Below are 20,351 nucleotides of genomic sequence, written 5' to 3'. Positions count from 1 at the left end.
GTGAGTCAGTTAACTCCAGTAGAAGCCATCAGCTAATGCATATTAATCTTGCACCAAATAATTGCGGCGATACCAATAAAATCGACTATGTCTGTAAAGTGTCTCTCCTTTTTAATGCATGAAAAGACGACATACATCTTTGAATGTTTCGCCACTGCAACATGTCTTTACACAACACATGCTTCCGAAAAGCAGGAAGCTTTTTTGCTTTTTTTCTCTCGTATTATTTGCATCATTAGAGTAATGTAGTGGCAGAAACAGTGTTAAACCGTGCAAAGGAGCTTAACTCCACCTATCTAAACCAGGATGTCGAGCCAGAAAGAACATCAGTTCTGTTCAGGTTCAACATGCTCCGATTTAATTCCGGTTAAATTCTGGTTCAGAGAAATAAAATGATATAATGGTTTGTGAACCAGTTCCACGCAGTCAGTCTTATCTTGCCTCATGGCAATAGGCTCACATGGCGCATGCGGAAGCTTCATCAAGAGGAGGCAGAAATTTACGAATGAATTACACAGGTATCGGGGAACTTTCACGCGCATAATAAATACCATTTAATTTAGCACAAATCCCTGCATCAGCATAAGGTTTATGTAGCTTGCACACTCATTACTTAGACGACAGTAGAGTCAGGTGAATTCCGTTTTTCTACTAGTTTTTACTGCAGGACTCGCGAGCGCACTGTGACATGCAATGTATGGTGTCAAACACAATGCAAAATCACATTGTATTACATGCATTCCAACTTGGAACTTCAAGTCGGTAGCAAAGAAAGAAGTCAGCATTTGGCATTTCACTCAGTTTGTTGCTTTTTTAGAAAGCAGGTGACAACACCGATGTTTCTGGATGATGCACAAGGACAGTTTGTGCTGAGCCATACTGCTATTTTGCGCATCTGCACGTTGTGTGTAATCTTGCACTGGCTGAGGGCGGAGAAAGAAGTCAAAACTCGGAGGCACTCACATTACCCGTCGTGGTGGCTTAGCAGCTATGGTGCTGCGCGGCTAAGCACGGTCACAGGGTCGAATCCCAGCCACAGTGATTGCATTTCGATGGGGGCAAAATGCGAAAATGTCTATGTCCCCTGCATTGAAAGCACATTAGAGATGCCCAGGTAGCCAAAATTATTCCGGAGTCGCCCACTGTGGTGTGCCTCATGATCAAATCATTGTGGTGGCACATAAAACCCCAGAATTAAGTTCAAAAGCACTTGCGTAGTGCTGTTAACTAAGTACCAAACATGCATTGAACCATTGCACATAACAAAAGCAGATTTTTTGTGTGCTGTTTACAGCCACAATTTCTGCTCACTGAGAAAGGGACGGCATTCATTAGTGATCACAGTGTTATGGTTACAGTAAGTCATGCAGCTGAACTCATTGATGTCCCTTCTCAAGGACATAGTATTTTCCACTCTCCATGCTTGTCTAATTTTACTAATCTATCAACAAGTTGGCTTAACTGCAGAATTGGGAGTGCCACCAGAAATGCTGATTCCACAGAGCCGCTGAAAGAACATTGCGGCCGTGAAACACAACTAGCATGGCCAACTTCAAGTGTCTTTGCTGAGGTGGCCTTGGTTACGAGCACATACCCATCGTCCATCCCCATTATCGCACAAAACGCAACTCGCGAGTAGAGTGCTTGTAGAGTGCTCCGATTGAAGTATAGTTATTCGAACAATCATGCCAACTGTTCAACACCTGTTGTCGCCTTATATGCTTGAACCATTTCGTGCCAAACCGATAACCGTTATATTTTCCGGTTAGAGTTCCATTCGAGTTCAGGCATGTTCCAAAAATATCGATTCAAGCTCGGGTCAAGTTATGTAAAAAATGGTGGTCTGGGTCCGCATATTGGTTCGTTTTCGGTTCGATGCCCTGATTTAACTGTAAATACTCTGAGGTTGCAGTATCTACTGAAAATGCTATCATTCTTTTCTATATTGTACAAACACACTTTGTGGTAAGTTGATGTGGAATATTCAGACCTTCGCAATGCTGCTCAATTGCTGTCGACTGCTTGTGGTGTGACAGGAGTGTTCAGTCCTTCACAAATTCATAAAGCATGGGTGAGCAGCTCATGCGATATGTAGAGCACATGTGCGAAGGCACATTTTCAAACAAATAGTCTTATTTACTTAAGTATTGGTAATATTGGGGAGGGAATATTGAAGGCTTGATGAATGTCATGAGATCACATTACAGGAAGCAAGATCACAATGTTGCTTGCAAGTGGTTTAACTGTTTAAGAAAGACACTGAATAGTAAATGCAAGCTATCAGCAAAAGGTATAATCGTGTTCCAATTCCTGATATAATGCTAATCTTCTATCCAAGGACCTGCCACATATTTATGTTCCCAACATCACCGTCATACCATCATCTGTTCAATCAAATTGCGGCGAAACTAATGGACACACGAGACTCCAAAGTAAATATCTTCGAATTTACACAGTTCTGAGGTCATTATCATAAATCCTCTCTGTGCACGGGCCTCTTTCAGCAACTCCTTGAAAGAAATTCCCACACTCATCGGGACGTCTCAGCCGTTCATAGGTTTTTGGCAGCTTGTGTTCAGACGATGATGGCCTGACTCTAAAGCAACGCTGCTGCCATAAACCGAACAGTGAAGGCTAGGCTTGAGCTGGCCCATTTGTTCACTCTCCGTAACCATGGCTCCCCCACGGCTATACCTCACCTTCACCAGTCTTGCTGTTTGGCTGCATCTCCTTCGGCAACCGCTGTTCTTCTTGCAGCGGCTTTTCTTGCACAAAAACATAAACCCCTTTACGTGCCTTTTTTTTCTTTCTCTCTGCACATTGCCAGCCTGCTGTGATTTGTGGCTTAGCCACTGGACAGTGATCCTGAAGCCACACACTGCATGCTGGTTTTAATGGTCATGGGAAAATAATTTTTACTATGAAAACATCGCATCAGAAATTTAGAGAAGGAATAGGGCAGGTGATATGTGCAGGATAGACACCATTTGCTTTAGTCACACTACAAAAAATAGCATTCGCAAGTAAAGCCTGATTCATCCTCCGGGTCCTGCCACTGTCACAGTGTCAGTTTTCATCAGGGGAGAGTGTTTCCTTTCTGGTTTCTCAAAATATGAGGCACCAGCAACGTTGGCCAATGCTCCCTATATAGCAAGTGACCTGTTTTTGAAGACAAATCTGTGAGGTAACACTCTTTCCTGACAAAAACTGATATTGTAATGGGGACAAGATAGAGCGGATGAGGGTTGTGTGATTGAGGCCCAATAGGACTAGTCTGCAGTGTATAAATAAATACATATTCACCAATGATTCTGATACCCTCTAATGTGAAATTTGAGCGCAGCTCATGTATGTGTTTGCATTCCGCACTATATTGTTTGACGCGGACGATCTGTCTCGTACAGCACATCGTTAACAGAACGAAGAGTGGCGTGACTGCCTCGCTAATCGGAAGCTCACAGGCAGCGCGTGGGTGACGCATGTGCATGATTCACAGCAGCTGCCGCAGACAGACCACTGCTCATGCAGTGCTTTGTCTCCATATAGAGTATCAGTTGACATACTTTCCACATGCCATTGGTGAACAGGCAGCAGCACGCTACTCTGGTGCCACCTTGTAACAGTTGTCGCCGCAGAGCTCTTGCGTTTGCGTGACACTATGCTTTCTTCTCACCCTTTCACCATACTCTGCTCCTCCACTTCCTCCCTCATGCTTACGCTGTAGCTTCTTCCGCTTTTCTCCTCCCTCTCTCTTAGCTATTGCCGCTTTTCATCCCTCGCTGCTCTCTGCGTTTGCTCTTTTTTTCTTTTGCTGTGTTTGTTTGCTCGGTTACGAGGGAAGGCGACACTTGCCGATGCTCATCACAGGAACGGGCGCCCAAGAGCTGCGCTCTAAAAAAAATTAACTCTATGTTAAACTGGGCCTAGGTCTAAATTAACGTTGTGCTCTTCTGCTGCAGGCACCTCGCAGTGGGTGCAGTTCTTCCGTGCTGCAGGACTGCCGCAGGATGTGTCGGTGCAGTACGCAGTGGTGTTTGGTGACAACCGCATCCAGTGGGGCATGCTCATGGACCTCACCAAGGAGTACCTCTTTGACATGGGAATCCACACCATGGGGGATGTCATCGCCATCCTGAAGCATGCCAAGTACGTCCACAGCAAGGTAGGCATGGGTGTTTGCACTGGAGGGGACATTGTCACGTGGTAGTAACGAGTGCTGGCCAGCTGGCAGGCATACAGACAAAATGGAAGGACACCGTTTAGGGCAGAAGTTAGGGCATTCCAAGCCGAAATGCACTCGCTTGTAAAATATTGCGTGGCATGCAAGCACATGGCCAGGTTTTGCAGAGCACCATTGCCAGCATTGTGTCTGTGCATCAAACCAAAGCTGCGCAGGCGCAGTGCCATCTAGAGGCATGGCCTTGTGTCGTCTGCTACATTGTTTGGACCTGCCAAGCCTGCATTTCGGTGTGGGGAAGTGAACGTTTCTTTCAGTAGCACGTTGTCACGGCAAACCAGCCTTGTGTATGTGTGCCACATGTGAGGTGGTGGTTTGACCACCTCAAGCCCAGTACATTGCAACATCGACTAGTAAACACTTCCACCAGTACGCATAGCAGACGCGAAGCCATGCCTCTAGACACCACTGCACTTGCCTCGATGCACAGCAGCTGCACTGACATTCTGCATAGCGTGGATGCACTCTGCAATATTTTTATTCTGTGGCTGGGATAGCCAGAAACACAGTCGGCAGTTGTCGAATTGAATAACACGGCTACCATGTTATAGGGGGTGTCAGCGTACATTATTGGACTACTTTGGTATAACGGCAATTTCGAGAATAGTAATTTTGCCTTATGCTGTGGCAGGCCTGTTTCTCTACACGTGGCTACAACATTACAGATGTGCAAATGTTCCAGCGTTTAATGCACATCTCTCACAATGACTTAAGTGTCGAAATGCATGTCGTGCTTGAACTAAATGCACGTGGCAATACATATTGAGAAGAGCTACTACAGCCTTGTCTAAATGTAGACTTTGTTTCAGTTGTGTAATAACTTTTACCTTCATAAATCATTTCAACTTTATTATAGTCATTATTCCTGTCATTAATCTGACGTTGTTATAAAGGTCATAATGTCCAATTCAAATTGGCAACCCCATTCAGACTGTGGTGTACTTCCGCATGCTGACCGCTGCTGATAGGGTTGATGACATGGTGAGTCCACATCGTGTTGCAAGCATTAGGACAAAAAAAATTAACAGTGAGAGTGGCAGGGCCAAGACAGGGGCAAAGGCAGGTGCAACCTGGCCATCATGGAATGACAGTGTCCCTGAACTTAGCAATGAAAAAGTGCTTCAAGGATTACATTAGAGCCCTATGCAATTAGCTGTGCCAAATGGACAATTCTAAGATGCCAGCTGCTCTTGTAACCTGTACATCTTTGTCCACCATGGCGTGGTGGGTTAATCGTGCCTTGCACGACTAATTCTGGCTGCACAAATTGCAAGCTGTTCTTGAATGCATTTTGTTGTGTCAGCATGCAGCTGATTCCCGGTAGGCGTAAGTGCTAGGCATCCGGAATGGGCCGACGTGGAAGGTAGTGGAGGCAAGATACTATGACCAACACTAAGTGATCTGCTTTTATATCTGTGATTGTGGGTGGGGCACAACCCGAGGGGCCCACACATGTCGACCTTATTGCCAGACTAAAAAGGTGGCATTAGCTAGCATTTGTATGCTGCACATGAGTACGCATTTCATGATTTTAACACCCAACATCAGAGGGCGTGGCATCACACACTTCGGCCAGCCAGCTTTGGTGAGCCAGGGAACGACAGTCATTTCTGCATCATCATTGGGAGCAATGACAGTGACATTGATGAGGCTTAGAGCTGGGCAATTAAAGACGGGGCCTGGGAGTTCTTTGGAAATATATGTATTCCTATTTAGATGGCATAGTGACTGCCTTAATATTGCAGTACCCTCAGGTTCTTTCACCGTTGTAGAGCAATAGTTTCTTCAACTGTGAAATGCATTTTTGAGGGCACTGAAATGGATCAGTTTAGAACATTGTGCTGCAGTCAGGTATGGGCCAAATTTCTCTGACTTTTATCTTTTGTGACTTGTCCCCCTAGAAACGTGTTTTCATGTTATCTTGGGGTCTCGGACTGAGGGCTCTGCCCACGAACGAGGCCTCCCACCAGGGAGCGTCCCGTTGTGATTTTGTACCATTAAGGTTTATCACTCTCTCTCTCATGTTATTACGGTTTCGTTATGTCGGGTGACCATTATCCATAGTTGAGCTACGTGTTGCATTTTCGGATAAACAATGTGCCATCTAGCTGGATTGGTGCATTACATCTTCACAAAAATTGCATCGGTAACTTTTACCAAAAGCAGACGTTTTCTATGTAAGTGTTGACATATGAAGTTAAAGAAAAAGTGACTGTACCTTCTGGGAATGTTTTTACCATGTCCCACTGACAGCTTATGTTATGGCAATGCCTGCCTGATGCTGGTCAATTGTTTGAGAATGAGACATTAAGGACTTCAGATCAATTCTGGGCACTGTGCAATTCAGCAAAGCAGTTGGTTTGGTGTCTTAGTTTTACCATCCTACTAGTGAGTCTGATGTCACAGGCTTGGTTCCCTGTCATGGCACGAGGATGCTAACAAAACTCTGTTATTAAATTTCCGCACATCTTGAGACCTCACACATAGTCAAGTTAGTCTGGGGGCCCTGCGTTACGGCATTTATAACCTACAGCCTTTAGCTTTACATATGTTAACCACTCAGTTGATGAATCTGCATTGCAGGAGGCACAAGAGAAGCTGATGCGTGGCACACCATCATCGGGGGCCCAGCTAGGTACGGATTCCACGGCCTTCTTTATTTGTTCACGCTGCCATTCTTAATTGGTATGCGAGTTTATTGTTACTATCTGTTGTGTCCTAAAAACAGGAAGAACAATGTGTGCATATAATTGCTGTAAATTACTACGCAGAGTGTAGGCTTCCCTGCTCAGGATCTTCTTCTCAACAACTCAAACTTCATCATTAGGGGGTAAAGTGCATTGCCCTAAAGCCACACCATTTATATGCATGACACTGTAACTCTGTGTGCTTGCACTGTCGGAAGCCATGCAGCTTTTGTAAAAAGCATGGAACTACACTTGTCGTAGACTTTAAAGGAATATTGTAAAGGAAAGAGCTGCTGCTTGCACAGCAGGGCCACGTAGATTGGTAGTTTTTACCCTGATCGTTTTCTCTCTAATAGCGGTTGGCATCCCACGTCGATACACGCCCGTCAAGGCATCGCCCAGGCCAGAACCACCTGTCGAGGCAGCACCAGTGAGCAGGGTCAGCTTTCAGAGCAACTATGCAGCACCTGGTGAGCTTGGAACCACATTTCCAATAGACCACCAGGGATGTAGCTGTAACTCAATACAGTCAACGTCCAATTTTTCAGACTTCCTAGGGACTGTATTTATAAATTTTGTTATTTATTTATTAAATATGTGACCACAAACACCTTGGTGCCTTTAGTGTGGTGCACTACAATATAGATTGAATGGTGTATGTAGTAGCAACAAAAATATTAGAGGATGCTTAAGCTTCGCCTTCAAGAGTAGAATGCGATAGCGTTATCGCACCCCGTTCACACCACCCACTCAAACGATCTACGCGAGCCAAACGTCGCGATCGGCACGGACAGCCGGGCCGTGGCGCGCCATGAAGGCGGACGCGATCATGGGGCGAGTGGCGCACCACGTGTTGGGGCAGCGCCGTACATTGTGAGGGGGGTAGTCTTCTGTGTTTGCCACAAGATAGCTCTGCTTGTGCGCAGAACGCAGAAGAAATGTAGTGGAAATGTACTTTGCTACTCGTGTAACTGTGACTTCTGTAATTTACATGCTCATAATTACCGATATACACCGCAGTATAACTTTCTACGGCACGTTTCTAAGGCAACACCGCATTCACTAGAGACGCTTTTGTCCCGCTTTGAAGCATCGAACTCGTGGCTGAGTGGTAGCGTCTCCATCTCACACTCCGGAGACCCTGGTTCGATTCCCATCCAGCCCATCTTGCAAGTTGTTTTTTATTTAGGAAGTGCCTTCCGGGATTTATCGCTCACGGCCAACGCAGCCGATGCCGACGACACCTGCTTTTCTGCGACACGAGCTCCTTAACGCAGTCTCGTAGTCCGACTCCAAAACAGTCTCGAGTCACAGTCCGAATGAGTCCAACTCTGCATCTAAAGAGGCTGAACTGCCGCCTACCACAACGAGCTCAAATGCAGACATCATTGGTGGCCTGCTCTGCTGTGGTGGGCCAATTCCTGCTGCCATTAGATTTGAAGAATTTGCAGATGTTGACAGTGCGGTTTTTTTGTGTGCCGACCTGAACGATGAAATAATTGAGCAAGTTCTCCCACCGTTAAGCAGTGACTCCGACTCGGATGATGATGTGCCGTGTCCTCCGGAGCGTTCCACATGCGGATTTGACTCGAGTCTTGTCCTTGCATCAGCATACAGCAAAACTCAAAACTGGCAGAAATACAGGCGGACTTGGTCGCATGTAAGCAGAAGTGTGGGCAGCAATGCATCGACTACTTGTTCCGTGTACAGGATCCTTAAAACGTAACTAGAGTCATCTTTTTTAGATACATTAGCTTTTTTGGGCATTCAATATTTGGGACTTATTTACCTTCCCTGTGTTGTCCGAGTGATCAGTCGTCAACTGTACACGCAAGTCCTGAGCGTCCGTGTTACGCTACTGTAAATGATGTGACATGCATCACACTGTTTCGCAACTGACCCACAGCAAAGGAGCCCTTCTCGCTGCACGATGAAAGCTCAGTGATGAAATGGGTGTCCCACTTCTAGAACCTTGTCTAAAGGCCCCAGCAAAGCTCTTTCCGCTGTGGCAATGACAGCTTATTAAATGTGACACATCGTTTGTTCATACAAAGCACGCTCCAGAGGAACGCATCTGAATGCACTTTCTAGAACTCCAGCTAAAGTACTCTTGCCCGGAACTTTATACTGACACATCAAAGTCCCATGCTGGTGTGTCTTTTACAATGGTTGGTCCATCATTCTCAGAATCTGATGTTTTGCACCTGGAAACAAGTATCTTTCCTGTTGAGGTGCGCGCAGTAATATTGTCTATTTAATGTGTCGGGAGAAGCAACCTACCCAGTGTTATCATATTCACTGACTCTTTGGCTGTAGTAAGGTCCTTAACGTCATTAAGCAAAAACAAAAATCCTGTGCTCAACGAGCTTGATCCACTTTCGCACACTGCGTACATGTCATGCCAGCTTGTTGCGATCTGCTGGGTGCCCTGCCACAGAGGCATCAAGGGGAACATGCTGGCAGACCAGATGGCTACGTCTGTTAGAGCGAAAGCAAGCAACACTTTCATACCGGTCCCTGTGACAGACTTGAAGCCTTTTCTCTGCAGACAAATTAGGACATACTGGCAGCGAATTTGGAACACTGAAACGTCGAATAAGCTTCATTTAGTTAAGCCCCATTGGGGAAATTGGTGACCACTAACGAAAATCCGGCAAACTGAAGTGATTCTTTGTCCATTTAAGATAGGCCATACCTATGGGACCCACATTTACTTGTTATCTGGTGTTGACCTTCCCGTCTGCTCTAAATTTGGAGAGACGCTGATCGTCCTACAATGTCCTGGTGGAGTGCTGTGAACTGAAAGCTGAAAGAAAAAAAAAGCACTTTCCTCTAGCTTACAAACAGAATATTTCTCTTCGTCCAGCAATGTTCCTTTATGTCGAGTCATTCTTTAGCAGCAAATCACTTTTCAAATATTTAAATGATGTTCATTCATTACAAGTTCTGCTCCCAGTGAATTCATAGCATGACCTCTGAACAGAGGTTACTGCTGCGATAGTAGCATTTGTATGGCACATGCCTGCAAGGCCTTGCAACCAAGGTTTCTGAGGAGGCAGCAGTGCCAATGGCATGTACATATCTTAAAAGGCCATTCTTTCAGAATATATCTTTTACGTTCACTGAGCACTTTAAAGCCATTGTCATAATTTTAATACATTTATGTTTTACGCACTGCACAGAGACTATTTTTAGGCCCATATATGGCTGTATTCCATCAATGCTTTCTACTTCATTGTCCCATTAAATACTCATACTTGCGCGGCACTTCTAGGCCAGACCTAGCCCTTGTGCCTATGAACATCGCATATCAGTCTGAATAATCAGGCATGTCTGGAAAACTGGATATCCACAAAATTGGTCGTTGACTGTAGGTGAAGGTCGTTGACTGTATGGTCAGCAAAATAAGTTGATACTACTCACCCATACTCACAATAATTTTCGCAGGCCACTCGCTCACACTCACCAGCACTCGATCACATTCCTACTCGCTTTCCTAGTCCCTTCCATTCATGCTTAGCAGCACCCACACACCCTCGCACTCTCTGAAAGTCACTCACACTCGTACTAACATCAGTTCAATATCTCCACAACGGATATTCATTAGTAAAACAAATGTGTCCATTAGTACTCTCATTAACCAGCACTTACATTCATACTCGCATCCTCTCGTACCCTTTGTCACTCACTAATGCTCTTATTGACTGTGCAATGAATGCGCAAAAAGGATGATGAGTAAGGGCACTCTGAGTGAGCATGCTAACCTATGGCGATGACCTTGTGTCCTTGTGGCACCATGCATCTGTCCAGAAGCAGAGCCGCGTGCCACGGTGCGGCCGCTGACCAAGCGGCGTCTAGGCGATGAACCTGCTGCGTCGACCCCTGTGGCCACCAAGCGGTTGGGCATCGGCTCCTCGGCCTCTCAGCGAGTGGCGCCGCAGCCAGTCGCCCACACCGAGGGCCCCACGCTCAAGGTGGTCCTGCCCGCTGGCACCACTGCCCGCACTCGCCAGCTCCTGGCCGCCAGCCAACAAGGCAAGCATGCATTTGAGGACCACAAGGGGTTGAATCTGACCCTTTCTGTACGGACAATGAGTGCATATTTACAAAAAAAAAAAGAAAAAGTCAGATGACTGCACAAATTACTCAGCGCACACGTTCGAGGGACTTGCGTGCCGCCATCCTGGTCTTTGCTCCTCGAGCCTATTAAAACTTTGTGTTTGTATACATGTACGTATTCCTGACTGTTCTTGATTAGAGATGACGTGTTTGTTTCCTTCTCTTTCCCAAAATAGTAATTTTTGCACACCCTGCAAATTTGTTCCCGTGATTTCCCAGTAAGTACCCATTGCAATTAAAAAAGTCAGTTTCAACTCAAAGGCAAAGCATCGATTGGGCTAGCAGATTAGTAGACAGTTATACAAAGTAAGGATAGTAGATTTATCGGCTGTGTAAACTTGCAAACATTCGCTTACTAACTAAATTAACAAGCACGGTGTCACACGCACACAGCTTAACGTGAATACACCTCACTCGATGACCACGGACGCTCGCTGTGAAAACGCTTGAGATGAAAAAGCGCAGTAGTAGCAGCGTGCGAATTGACTTTTTTGCTTCGTCTCACATCAACGTGAAGTAAGCCACAGGAAACACAGCTCCTACAAAGCTACCAGCAGTCGTTGCACTTTGTACACATCGCAGATTGCCTTTCAAGTGCTTCGTCACCGCTTTCCTCTGTTACACATACTAGATTGAGCCACGATTGTTGCTGACTTTTAAGCTTTCATTCGCACATACAGCATACGGCGCACGACGACGGTGTTATGGCCCATGGACTTTGTACGGAAAATCATGGCGATGCTAACGGCAAAGTATGCACTTGGAGTGTCCATATATTTGCTATTGCAATAAAAAATAATTATTTTTGCAATAATGAAACAAAATGTTTCGAGCACATACATGTCGGGAGCAGATATTTAAAATCTGTCTTTTGTGTGACTGCTGCATGTTCATGTTCAAAACACTGGGCTTCAGTGTGCTGTAAAATTAGAAATAATTACCCAGTCATAAAAGTGCTTCCATTATTGTGTGCCTTATGCTTTGTAGTATTTATCCATGTACCATTTGTACACTTTTATGCAGTCATTATTTCTCACTTGTGCTAAAAAAGCAAAGGGAAGTTTTTTTATCTGGTAAAATAATGAACCTGCAAAATATGTAATTGCATTTCTTATGATCAGAAGGAGTGACTAAACAAGCCTGCCAAACTTGGTCCAAGAATGAAAATGGTAGCTTTCAAACCCCTGACGCTCTAAAACAGGCATGGCTTGTACGTGCATAAATGCAGTATGTCATTTGAATGCAGTCCTTCTGAACCCCCTGTGTTGTACACCACTCGCAGGTTTGTCAGCTGGGACACAAGCTGCTGGCAAGCGATCAGTGTTCGACCGGCTTGGCGAAAGCTTAGTGAGCAGCACGACCGACGCTAAGGTGTGTTCACCTTTGATTCACCACAACTTTTCTTTGTTGAACTCGACGCTTTCACGCATTCTTTGCTTCGTTTGTATCCAAGGTGCGTGCCGCATGTAAATTAAAAGAGCAGGCAGGATTCCGTGGGGGGAAGCTGAAGTGGACTTGATTTTTGAAAGCGGAAAAACCTGAGACACTGAGCTTGTTGATATTGCATCTTGTATTGGCTCCGACCGAAAATTTTGATTCGACAGACACCGCCAAAAGGTCTGAATAATCGGAAGTCCAAAATACGAGATTCACCTGAAAATGAGTGACCTCATTTCACTGGTGGCCAAAAAAAGGTGGGACATGTTCTCGGATCGTCACTTTTTGGGGATACCGTCAATTTCACTTGACTAGTGCGAGACGCATCAACAGCATTCTTGGCAGAGTGCCAAGCATGGTATCTTTCGCATGACTAGTGCAAGACGCATTGACGCCTTATGAGTGATGGTATTCTTAGCACAGTGCCAAGCATGCAATCTTTTGCGTGACGGATGCAAGACGCATGGCGCCTTGTGAGCGATGGCATTTTTTGTGCAGTGCCAAGCGTGCAATCTTTTGCATGACTAGTGCAAGGCGCATGGCACCTTAATTACTTTATTTGTTCTATTTTTTTATTTATTCAGTACCTGCATCGCCAATTAGGCATTACAGCTGGGGGGATTTCATTCGAAATACAGTAGTTTGTAGAAGGGTATTTGTACACTCAAAGCAGGGTGAAAAGCATCAACAGATGGAATTAGCACAACATCAGGCGGAAGAAGATTCAAGGCGCATGCTGTCTGGACAAAAAAAGAATACCACAAAACGTCACCTTTAAAAGCAAGTTCCTTGACTTTCAAAGGGTGATCCTTTCTTAGGGATGCATATGAAGGTGGTGTCACATATTTCTCTCGACTAATAATACCGGTATGGGGATGATATATTTTATAAAATAATTTCAAAGGCAGGTTTCTCCTGCAAGTCTCCTGCAAGCGCAGGAGCAAACACACTTTTTAGCACTTGGTCCTATCTAATCTACGAATATTGTTGCCACAGTATACTAAATTTTGTGATAATTTTATGCTGCTGGCGAAATTTTTCCTGTAAAGCACAAATAGCCTCTAAACATCCAAATTGCGCGTGAAAGACAGGCTCTCAGTTGGAAGGGGCACAGGTTTACGGACAGCGAAGGTACATTTTTTTTTTCTTTCTTTCTTCTTTTTTGTCAGTGCCACCCCAAATTCTGAGTTTATTGCTTGAAAGCAAGTGGTGGCTGTGAGTTTACGGCCATTTGATGCGGTATAATAAGGCACAGGTTGGTGAGGACAGCTTGTGGGAATCACTCAATTTTCCAAGTTAACATGAGTCAAATGCACAATGCTTTAGTATAATGGCTTACTAGTCTAGCTTTGTAATATTGACAATGTAATTGCAATGTTCCAACATATCAAATTAACTCAACTTGCTAATAAGTGCATGTGCATATCATTGCTCAATATACAATTCAATATGTAAAGCTTGAGTATTCGTGTTAGAAAATCTTGATATTCTCAAACCTCTAAAAGATTATATACATATTTTTAAATTGCACATATCTTGGAGGCCAGTTTAGCCTTGGCTCATTCCCAGTGTTCTAGGACTTGCTCTCAGAACTGCGTCAACAATCTGCACAAGATAATAAAAAAATAAAACACGTCACAATGTTCATTGCCGATTTTGTTTATCGAAGTCAAAGTAAACCATTGCCCCCCCTGCTCCTTCACTGCAAGGGGTCCCCCATCACTTCCACCTGCCCACAAGGTGTCCCCAACACATCCATGGCCGAGAACCACTGGAGTATAGGTTCCAATGCTCTGCCACTCTGGCACCCTCTTTGTTTGTCCAGTTAAGGTTGTAGATCTTTATTCCTCATATATTACTGTGGCACGGAGCTTGCTCAAGGGGACTAAGGAATCAAACAACAGCTTTGGGTAATGTTTGATAACACATTGTTTAGCATAGTTGTCAACCGTGCTACTTAAAGATGCCTCATAATGCAGTCGAACCCACTTGTAACACATACCGGTTTTAACAATATATTGGTTATAACAATGAAAAGCTGCTGCACCGTGAACTTTTGTATGTTTTCTGTAGGGAAATAACCCGCTTACTGCAGCCACATGCCGCATTATCAGTTATAACGATGAAGTCTGGCTACTGGGTGTCTGTGCCAAAAATTAATGGAATGCGAAATCCTTGAAAAGAAACAAGAAAAAGTCAAATGCAAACCACTGCACGCATCTCTCCATGAGAGATGCACAGCTGCTTTGCACGTATCTCTGCCGTCTCCCTTCCACCCCTCCAAACACGAATGGGCTGTGCCCATAGCCCTGCGCCGTGCCACCCTCCGAAATACAAATGGACCGCGCCAACTGTGCCGTTGGCGCTGCTCCGCGATTGCTTGCTTGGCCCTCACATTTCGTTCTTTATTCTATGCTGTCACCCTAATATGTCACTCGTGTTTGTCTTTGTTCGATGCCTCAAAGTCCTTCCTGGCCACATTGTTTCTCAGCCTCGTTCAACTTGCTGCCAAAACAGAAGATGGCTGATCCGCTTGCTGATAATCGGCAATGCGCGATGTTGCCAGTGAAAAGAAAGCGCACAGCTATAGATTTGGAAATGAAGTGCTTTTAACATATCAGGAGATTGTCACGAACGTGCTTGCATCAGATAGCGACAGCGATGGCCATGACGGCAGCATTGATGCAGTTGGGCAGGCTTCCTCAACACTGTCCCCACGGGAGGTCCTGTAGATGATTCAATCCCTCATGGGTTTGTTTTCGTGAGGGACCTTCTGCTTCACTACGTGGGGCACCTGGATGCCTTGGAGAAGGATGTCGGCTAGCTTCGCATAAAGCAAGCAAGGCTGATGAACATGCGGTTTTCTCGTGCAAGCCAGTGGGACGTACGTGGTGAGATGCTTGTGGCGATCTCGCTTTAGCCTTTCTTATGGATTTCTCAAGCTGAGATGCTGCCACAGCAACCTTTCCACATATTTTAAAAGCCGCCTTTTGTGGCCTCCAAAGTGATGCCTCGGCCGAGGTTGTATGTTACTTGTTGCCCGTGGCCCTTCTTCGCAGTTGTTATAGCAGTGCCATTCTTGAACGCAGACAGCCACGGATCTTTAACAACATGAGATCGGAACACTCAGGAAGCAAAGTTAAACATTTGAACAAGTCAACACAATCAGAAGCTGGAAGGAGGAAGGTGGGCCTCTCCGTCGTTATACTTTTCTCAGAACCGCTACGCCGTCCCGTCTTGATTTTTTTTTTCATGCAGCTCGGTTATAACAACAATCGATTATAACAATGGAATTTCCGTGGCACTTGAATATTGTTATAAGTGGGTTTGACTGTATTCAAGTGCCATTAAACTGATAATTGTTCTAACGAGGTTGCATGAAAGTAAGTCAAAGTAGGGGGATGGCAGAGCAGTTCTAAAAAAACTAATGGTAGGGAAGCCAGTCAGAAACAGTGCCGCGAAGGCATCCAAATTATAGGGCATGTCCAGCCAAACAGAGCTAATACTGCTTTAACCAAGTGTAAAGCATTTTAAACATTTCAAAGGATGTCATGTTCATGATTATGCTCCTGCCGAAAATTTACACTAACAGCAGACTAGAATACACTTAGTTGCTGCTATATTATATTAGCTCCGTGTTTGGTTGAGCTTTGTGCCACCAGGCGGCTACACTGAGCAGGCCATTCACGTTTGTGCCTCCGTAATATGCCCAGTCCACTTGCGCTTGCGTTTACCCGAATACCGGACACACTAAACTCCATTGTGGTAGTAATCCTTTGGCTTGAAACGACGGCCGCAAACGCATAAATGCTGGATTTTATTGGATATCAACAGCCTGATACGCTGCAGCCACTCCTCTCGCATGTTGCCTTGCAGAGGGACATTATGTCACGGCTTGACATGTCACCGATTGTTAGATTTGCAGCCCACAACGCAACAAGGGTGAACAATGGTGTTCGCGAAAAGAAAGATCGAGACTAACACTGACCGTGCAGATCGCCTCAACATGGACCATGTTGTAACACAAGCAGACGACACTTGCTGCGTGCTGGAAGTACTCGAGTGTAGTGATAAATTGTTGTTGTGAATTTTCTTTCTGTTACTTTCTTTTTATAGAAACAAATGAACCAGCTTTGCAACTATTACGAACAACATTGTTTCATCATAAATTTGGAAAAATTATCGATGACGTACCCTAGATAGTTAATTGGATAGCTCACCCTACTGACAACAGATGGAGGACATGCATCAACATTGGTGGGGCAGCTGAAAACTCAGGGGAGCTGAGCATCGCTACTGCAGTCAGTAGCGATGTACAATACGAAAACATTATAATAAATTTCACGCATTACACTGAGTGCTTAGATGTCATTTAATCATGAGAAAGACCTACCTTAATGACTCAGTGTGTTTGTACAAATCATCAAGGCCATGCGCAGGCATCGCAGCGGTAACACTAGATGGTGGCGAGTGTTCATAGAAATGCGCGAAAGAAATGTTCACTGCAGTACACGCATCATAACTCGTTTATACGGTGGCAGTACGTTGTGTTGCTATATTCAGTTAACGTTAATGCGTTACAGTTGACAGTGTTCAGCTGCTTTTTTGTAAAAGTTATTCTACGAAAGAAAAATAAATTGCACAGTGGCGCTGTTTCCAACTGGCACCCTGATCCCTACCCGCGCTGTTTAGTGCTGGGGAGCTTAGTTGTAACCCAGGCCTAAACATTTACAGCAATGGGGCTAATATGGGTCGCACACACACCACCGGCAGCAATCGCAAGCCTCATTCTGCCTCCTGCCGACCAGAGACCAATTGCAGTAAGCATTGTCATGCCTCTGGCGCAGTTAATATAGCATCGGCTGGATTATTTAGTCTGTAATTCTACCTTGCGAATAGAAATCGGCACAATAAGGGCATACGATTTAGCAGGATTTTCTTGTGTTTTGGCACCACCCACCCGAGCATGTAGGGTTCATGCGTGTCTTGGCCGCATCCGGAGAAATGAGTATCCTGGGAGTTAGGCCAACACTGAGTGCTTGGGTCTTCAGGTAGCCTGGCTGGAGGCGACACACCTGTTTGTCCTCCGCTTCACGTAGACTGCACCCCCGAATTCTATAGCCTGTGGGAGATTGGTAGTTGCCGTTTCCTATCTATGTCTTCAATGATTCGCTCTCATCTTTTTTAAACCTGTCATTTCTGCTGTATCTCTTCAGCTGAAGCAAGCAGTATTCAGATTTAGGATTTCCAACGTTTTATAAATGCTGCCAAAATGTTGGTAAGCTTCTAAAACATAGAAGCACGAACCAGCTGTATAGCCGGTCCACTAAGTTATGTTACATGGTATGTGCTGCTCAACCACGGCGGATCGCTGTTTCACTGGTTTCTTGACAGTATGAGCGAGGCAAGGGAAAAGCAGAAGCGAACGATCATCACATTGGAACAGAAGGCTGCCATCCTAGAACTGTCATGTCAGGTATCAATAAGTTCCATGTGGCATACTGGAGGATACTTTTAATGTTTCACTAAAATTTCGTTGCATACATGACCATGTAGCAGTGGGGCAAGCTACGAAGCCGTCTTTTCCTTTGCATGTTTAAAGTTGTGCACCCCACTGGGCACACACTGCAGTAAAGTGCAGCAATAGATAATAATGAAATAATTTGGCTCCACTTTGTTTTACTGAGGTTTGAGTGTATGTAATATTGAATTAATGCAAGCCAACTGCAGTGCATACATGACAATTTGGGCTTGTTGGTATGCCGTAACTAGAAGAAAATCTTCTATTTATTAGGCTATTCTTTCTATTTCCCCATGTATGTGTGCTGTGAGCATCTTATTTAGTTGTAACACAAAGCAGCATGCATGGTTTGAAAGGCTAGGCCTAAAAAGCATGAACATGAAAGGAACAAAAGGAGAACACAAACGTTGGTGTTTATGGTGGTCCTTTCCATTCATTTTGTGTACATCTTCTTTACGCCTAACCGTTCAAACCACAAATCTTTACTAACTCACTACTGTTTCTGTCGTTTAAAGCAACAGCGTGACCTAACACAATAACTTAGGACGCTCTATACCTTGCCCAGCCGGGAAGCAGCACTGTCTTCCAACGCCTGGGACCAAGCACTGCCGAGGAGCCAGAAAGTGAGCCACCAAAGACTGTGTTTACTACCAAGCGACAGCTGCCTGCTCCTTATCAAGCCGTCCTGGAAGCTGCAGCCAAGCCAAGCCGTATCATCCAGCTCACTGCCCGTAAGAGGCCTTGCTGCACTATACATCCTCACAGATTAACCCTCCCCTACTGTTGTCTGAGTGGCTGTTCTGTGGATACGTTGATCACGACGTGGCAGGTTTGACCCTAGGTTGCAGCAGCAAGCCCATTTTGATGAGTGCAGAGTGCCGAAATGCCCCTGTACCAAGATACGGGTGCACTTGAAAGAACTCCGGGTCTTCGTTAATCTGAAGCCCACCATTACAGTGCCTCTCAAAAGGCCCCCCATGTTGCTTTGAAGCATTAAACCACATTATTCAATTACCACGACTGTAACATAAGGGGCAACTTTCCAGCCACACAAAAGAAAATAATAGAACCTCGTATGTAATGCGAGATGAACGGAAAAAGAAATGGTGCCTTTATTCAAGAAGTTCAGAAATGAGTACTTTGCACTCGTCATTGTCGTCTTCGGTGGAGGTAGAGCTTTCCTTGGGCTGCATTCTCAGCCGATCACTTTCAAAGATAGTTTCACTTTCCCAGCGTTTCGCATGACTCGGCACCGAATGCAGCTGTGACACTGTTTCTGCCACTGTGCAAAGCTCGCTACCTTTGTACACTGCCAAGGGCGCTGTGCCGTACATTGCCAAGAGCTCTGTCAGGCATGTACTTTGAAGGGTTCAGTGCCAAGAGAGGCAGAGTGTCGCAAAAGTGAAACTATATCTGAAAGCAATTGCCCGAGAATATCGCCTCATGTTGCTATCCACCTCCCAGATCAAGTCATCTCGTGTGCCTCCGAGCTCTTTTGAGAGTGAGCACTTCTTAAAAGAATGCACAGCCGCTTCATCCTGGAAACCGTACCATGACAAGATCCATGGAAGCTCTTTCGATCGGCCTCGTATTGAAAGGGGTCCTCCCACTGGTCCACCATCCGCGAATCATTGATTCATTGATCTTGAGCCGCAGCGGAGTTTCCCAGCTCCTCAGCCATCAAAATTGATAGCATATTGAAGTGGGTGTCTGGCAGAAAGCACTGTGCCGCCATAACTTGGTGAATGAACAGAGTCAAAGCATGAAGGGCCACAGAGTACCGTAGCACCATAACTGCACCACCACTCATGAGCACAGCAAGAATGGGCTCGATTCGGTTGTGACGACAAAGAAAACGTTGGTTGACTTGTCAATGGATTGGATTGAAACGTAAAGGTACGGATTGCCAACATAACGGTGAAAACTGAGATTTAGAATATTTGTTTTAAAATAGGCAGTTTTGCTGTTATTCGAGTGTAGCTTGAGAGTCAGCTTCAACAAAAAAATATAAAAAAGTGTGTCTTGCAATCGAACAAATACGGGGTAACTCAGTACCAGAGTTTCCTGCAACTGTTACTGGACTGAACTGTGGCACTGCAAACATCCAGCTACCATGGGAATCATTGGTAGCACGTGGATTTGATTAAGCTTCGCGCTTCTGGCTTCAAACGCTTTTGTAATGTTGTTCATGGAACTCTTATTTTTTTTCAATTTACAAGCATAGTTTTCTAAACACGGCAAGGCAATTAGTCTTGGTGTACATGAGTAATCATTGCAGGTAGTATTATTTGTAATGCAGTATTAATATGTTGAAAATGATCACTTTGCAAGGCCACAAAGCTGTTTGATG

General features: G+C 45.0%; 1 protein-coding gene across 3 annotated transcripts in view; it reads left to right on the top strand.

The window, feature by feature from the left end:
• Nucleotides 1–20,351, top strand: part of LOC142587549 (uncharacterized protein C19orf47) — a 32,687-nt gene that overhangs the window by 1,527 nt on the left and 10,809 nt on the right. For 2 of the 3 annotated variants that reach the window (XM_075698633.1, XM_075698632.1), the window contains 6 exons: nt 3,960–4,162; nt 6,821–6,872; nt 7,281–7,394; nt 10,735–10,959; nt 12,326–12,414; nt 18,567–18,732. In XM_075698633.1, coding sequence (XP_075554748.1) covers nt 3,960–4,162; nt 6,821–6,872; nt 7,281–7,394; nt 10,735–10,959; nt 12,326–12,414; nt 18,567–18,732 — 849 coding nt within the window. The remainder of the gene's footprint in view (nt 1–3,959; nt 4,163–6,820; nt 6,873–7,280; nt 7,395–10,734; nt 10,960–12,325; nt 12,415–18,566; nt 18,733–20,351) is intronic. The other variant, XM_075698634.1, reaches the window with a different exon arrangement.

The sequence above is a fragment of the Dermacentor variabilis genome, chromosome 7 (assembly GCF_050947875.1).
Source record: "Dermacentor variabilis isolate Ectoservices chromosome 7, ASM5094787v1, whole genome shotgun sequence".
Classification (NCBI taxonomy): domain Eukaryota; kingdom Metazoa; phylum Arthropoda; class Arachnida; order Ixodida; family Ixodidae; genus Dermacentor; species Dermacentor variabilis.
Note: the sequence above shows the minus strand (reverse complement) of the source record. Positions and strands in the feature narration are given on the sequence as shown.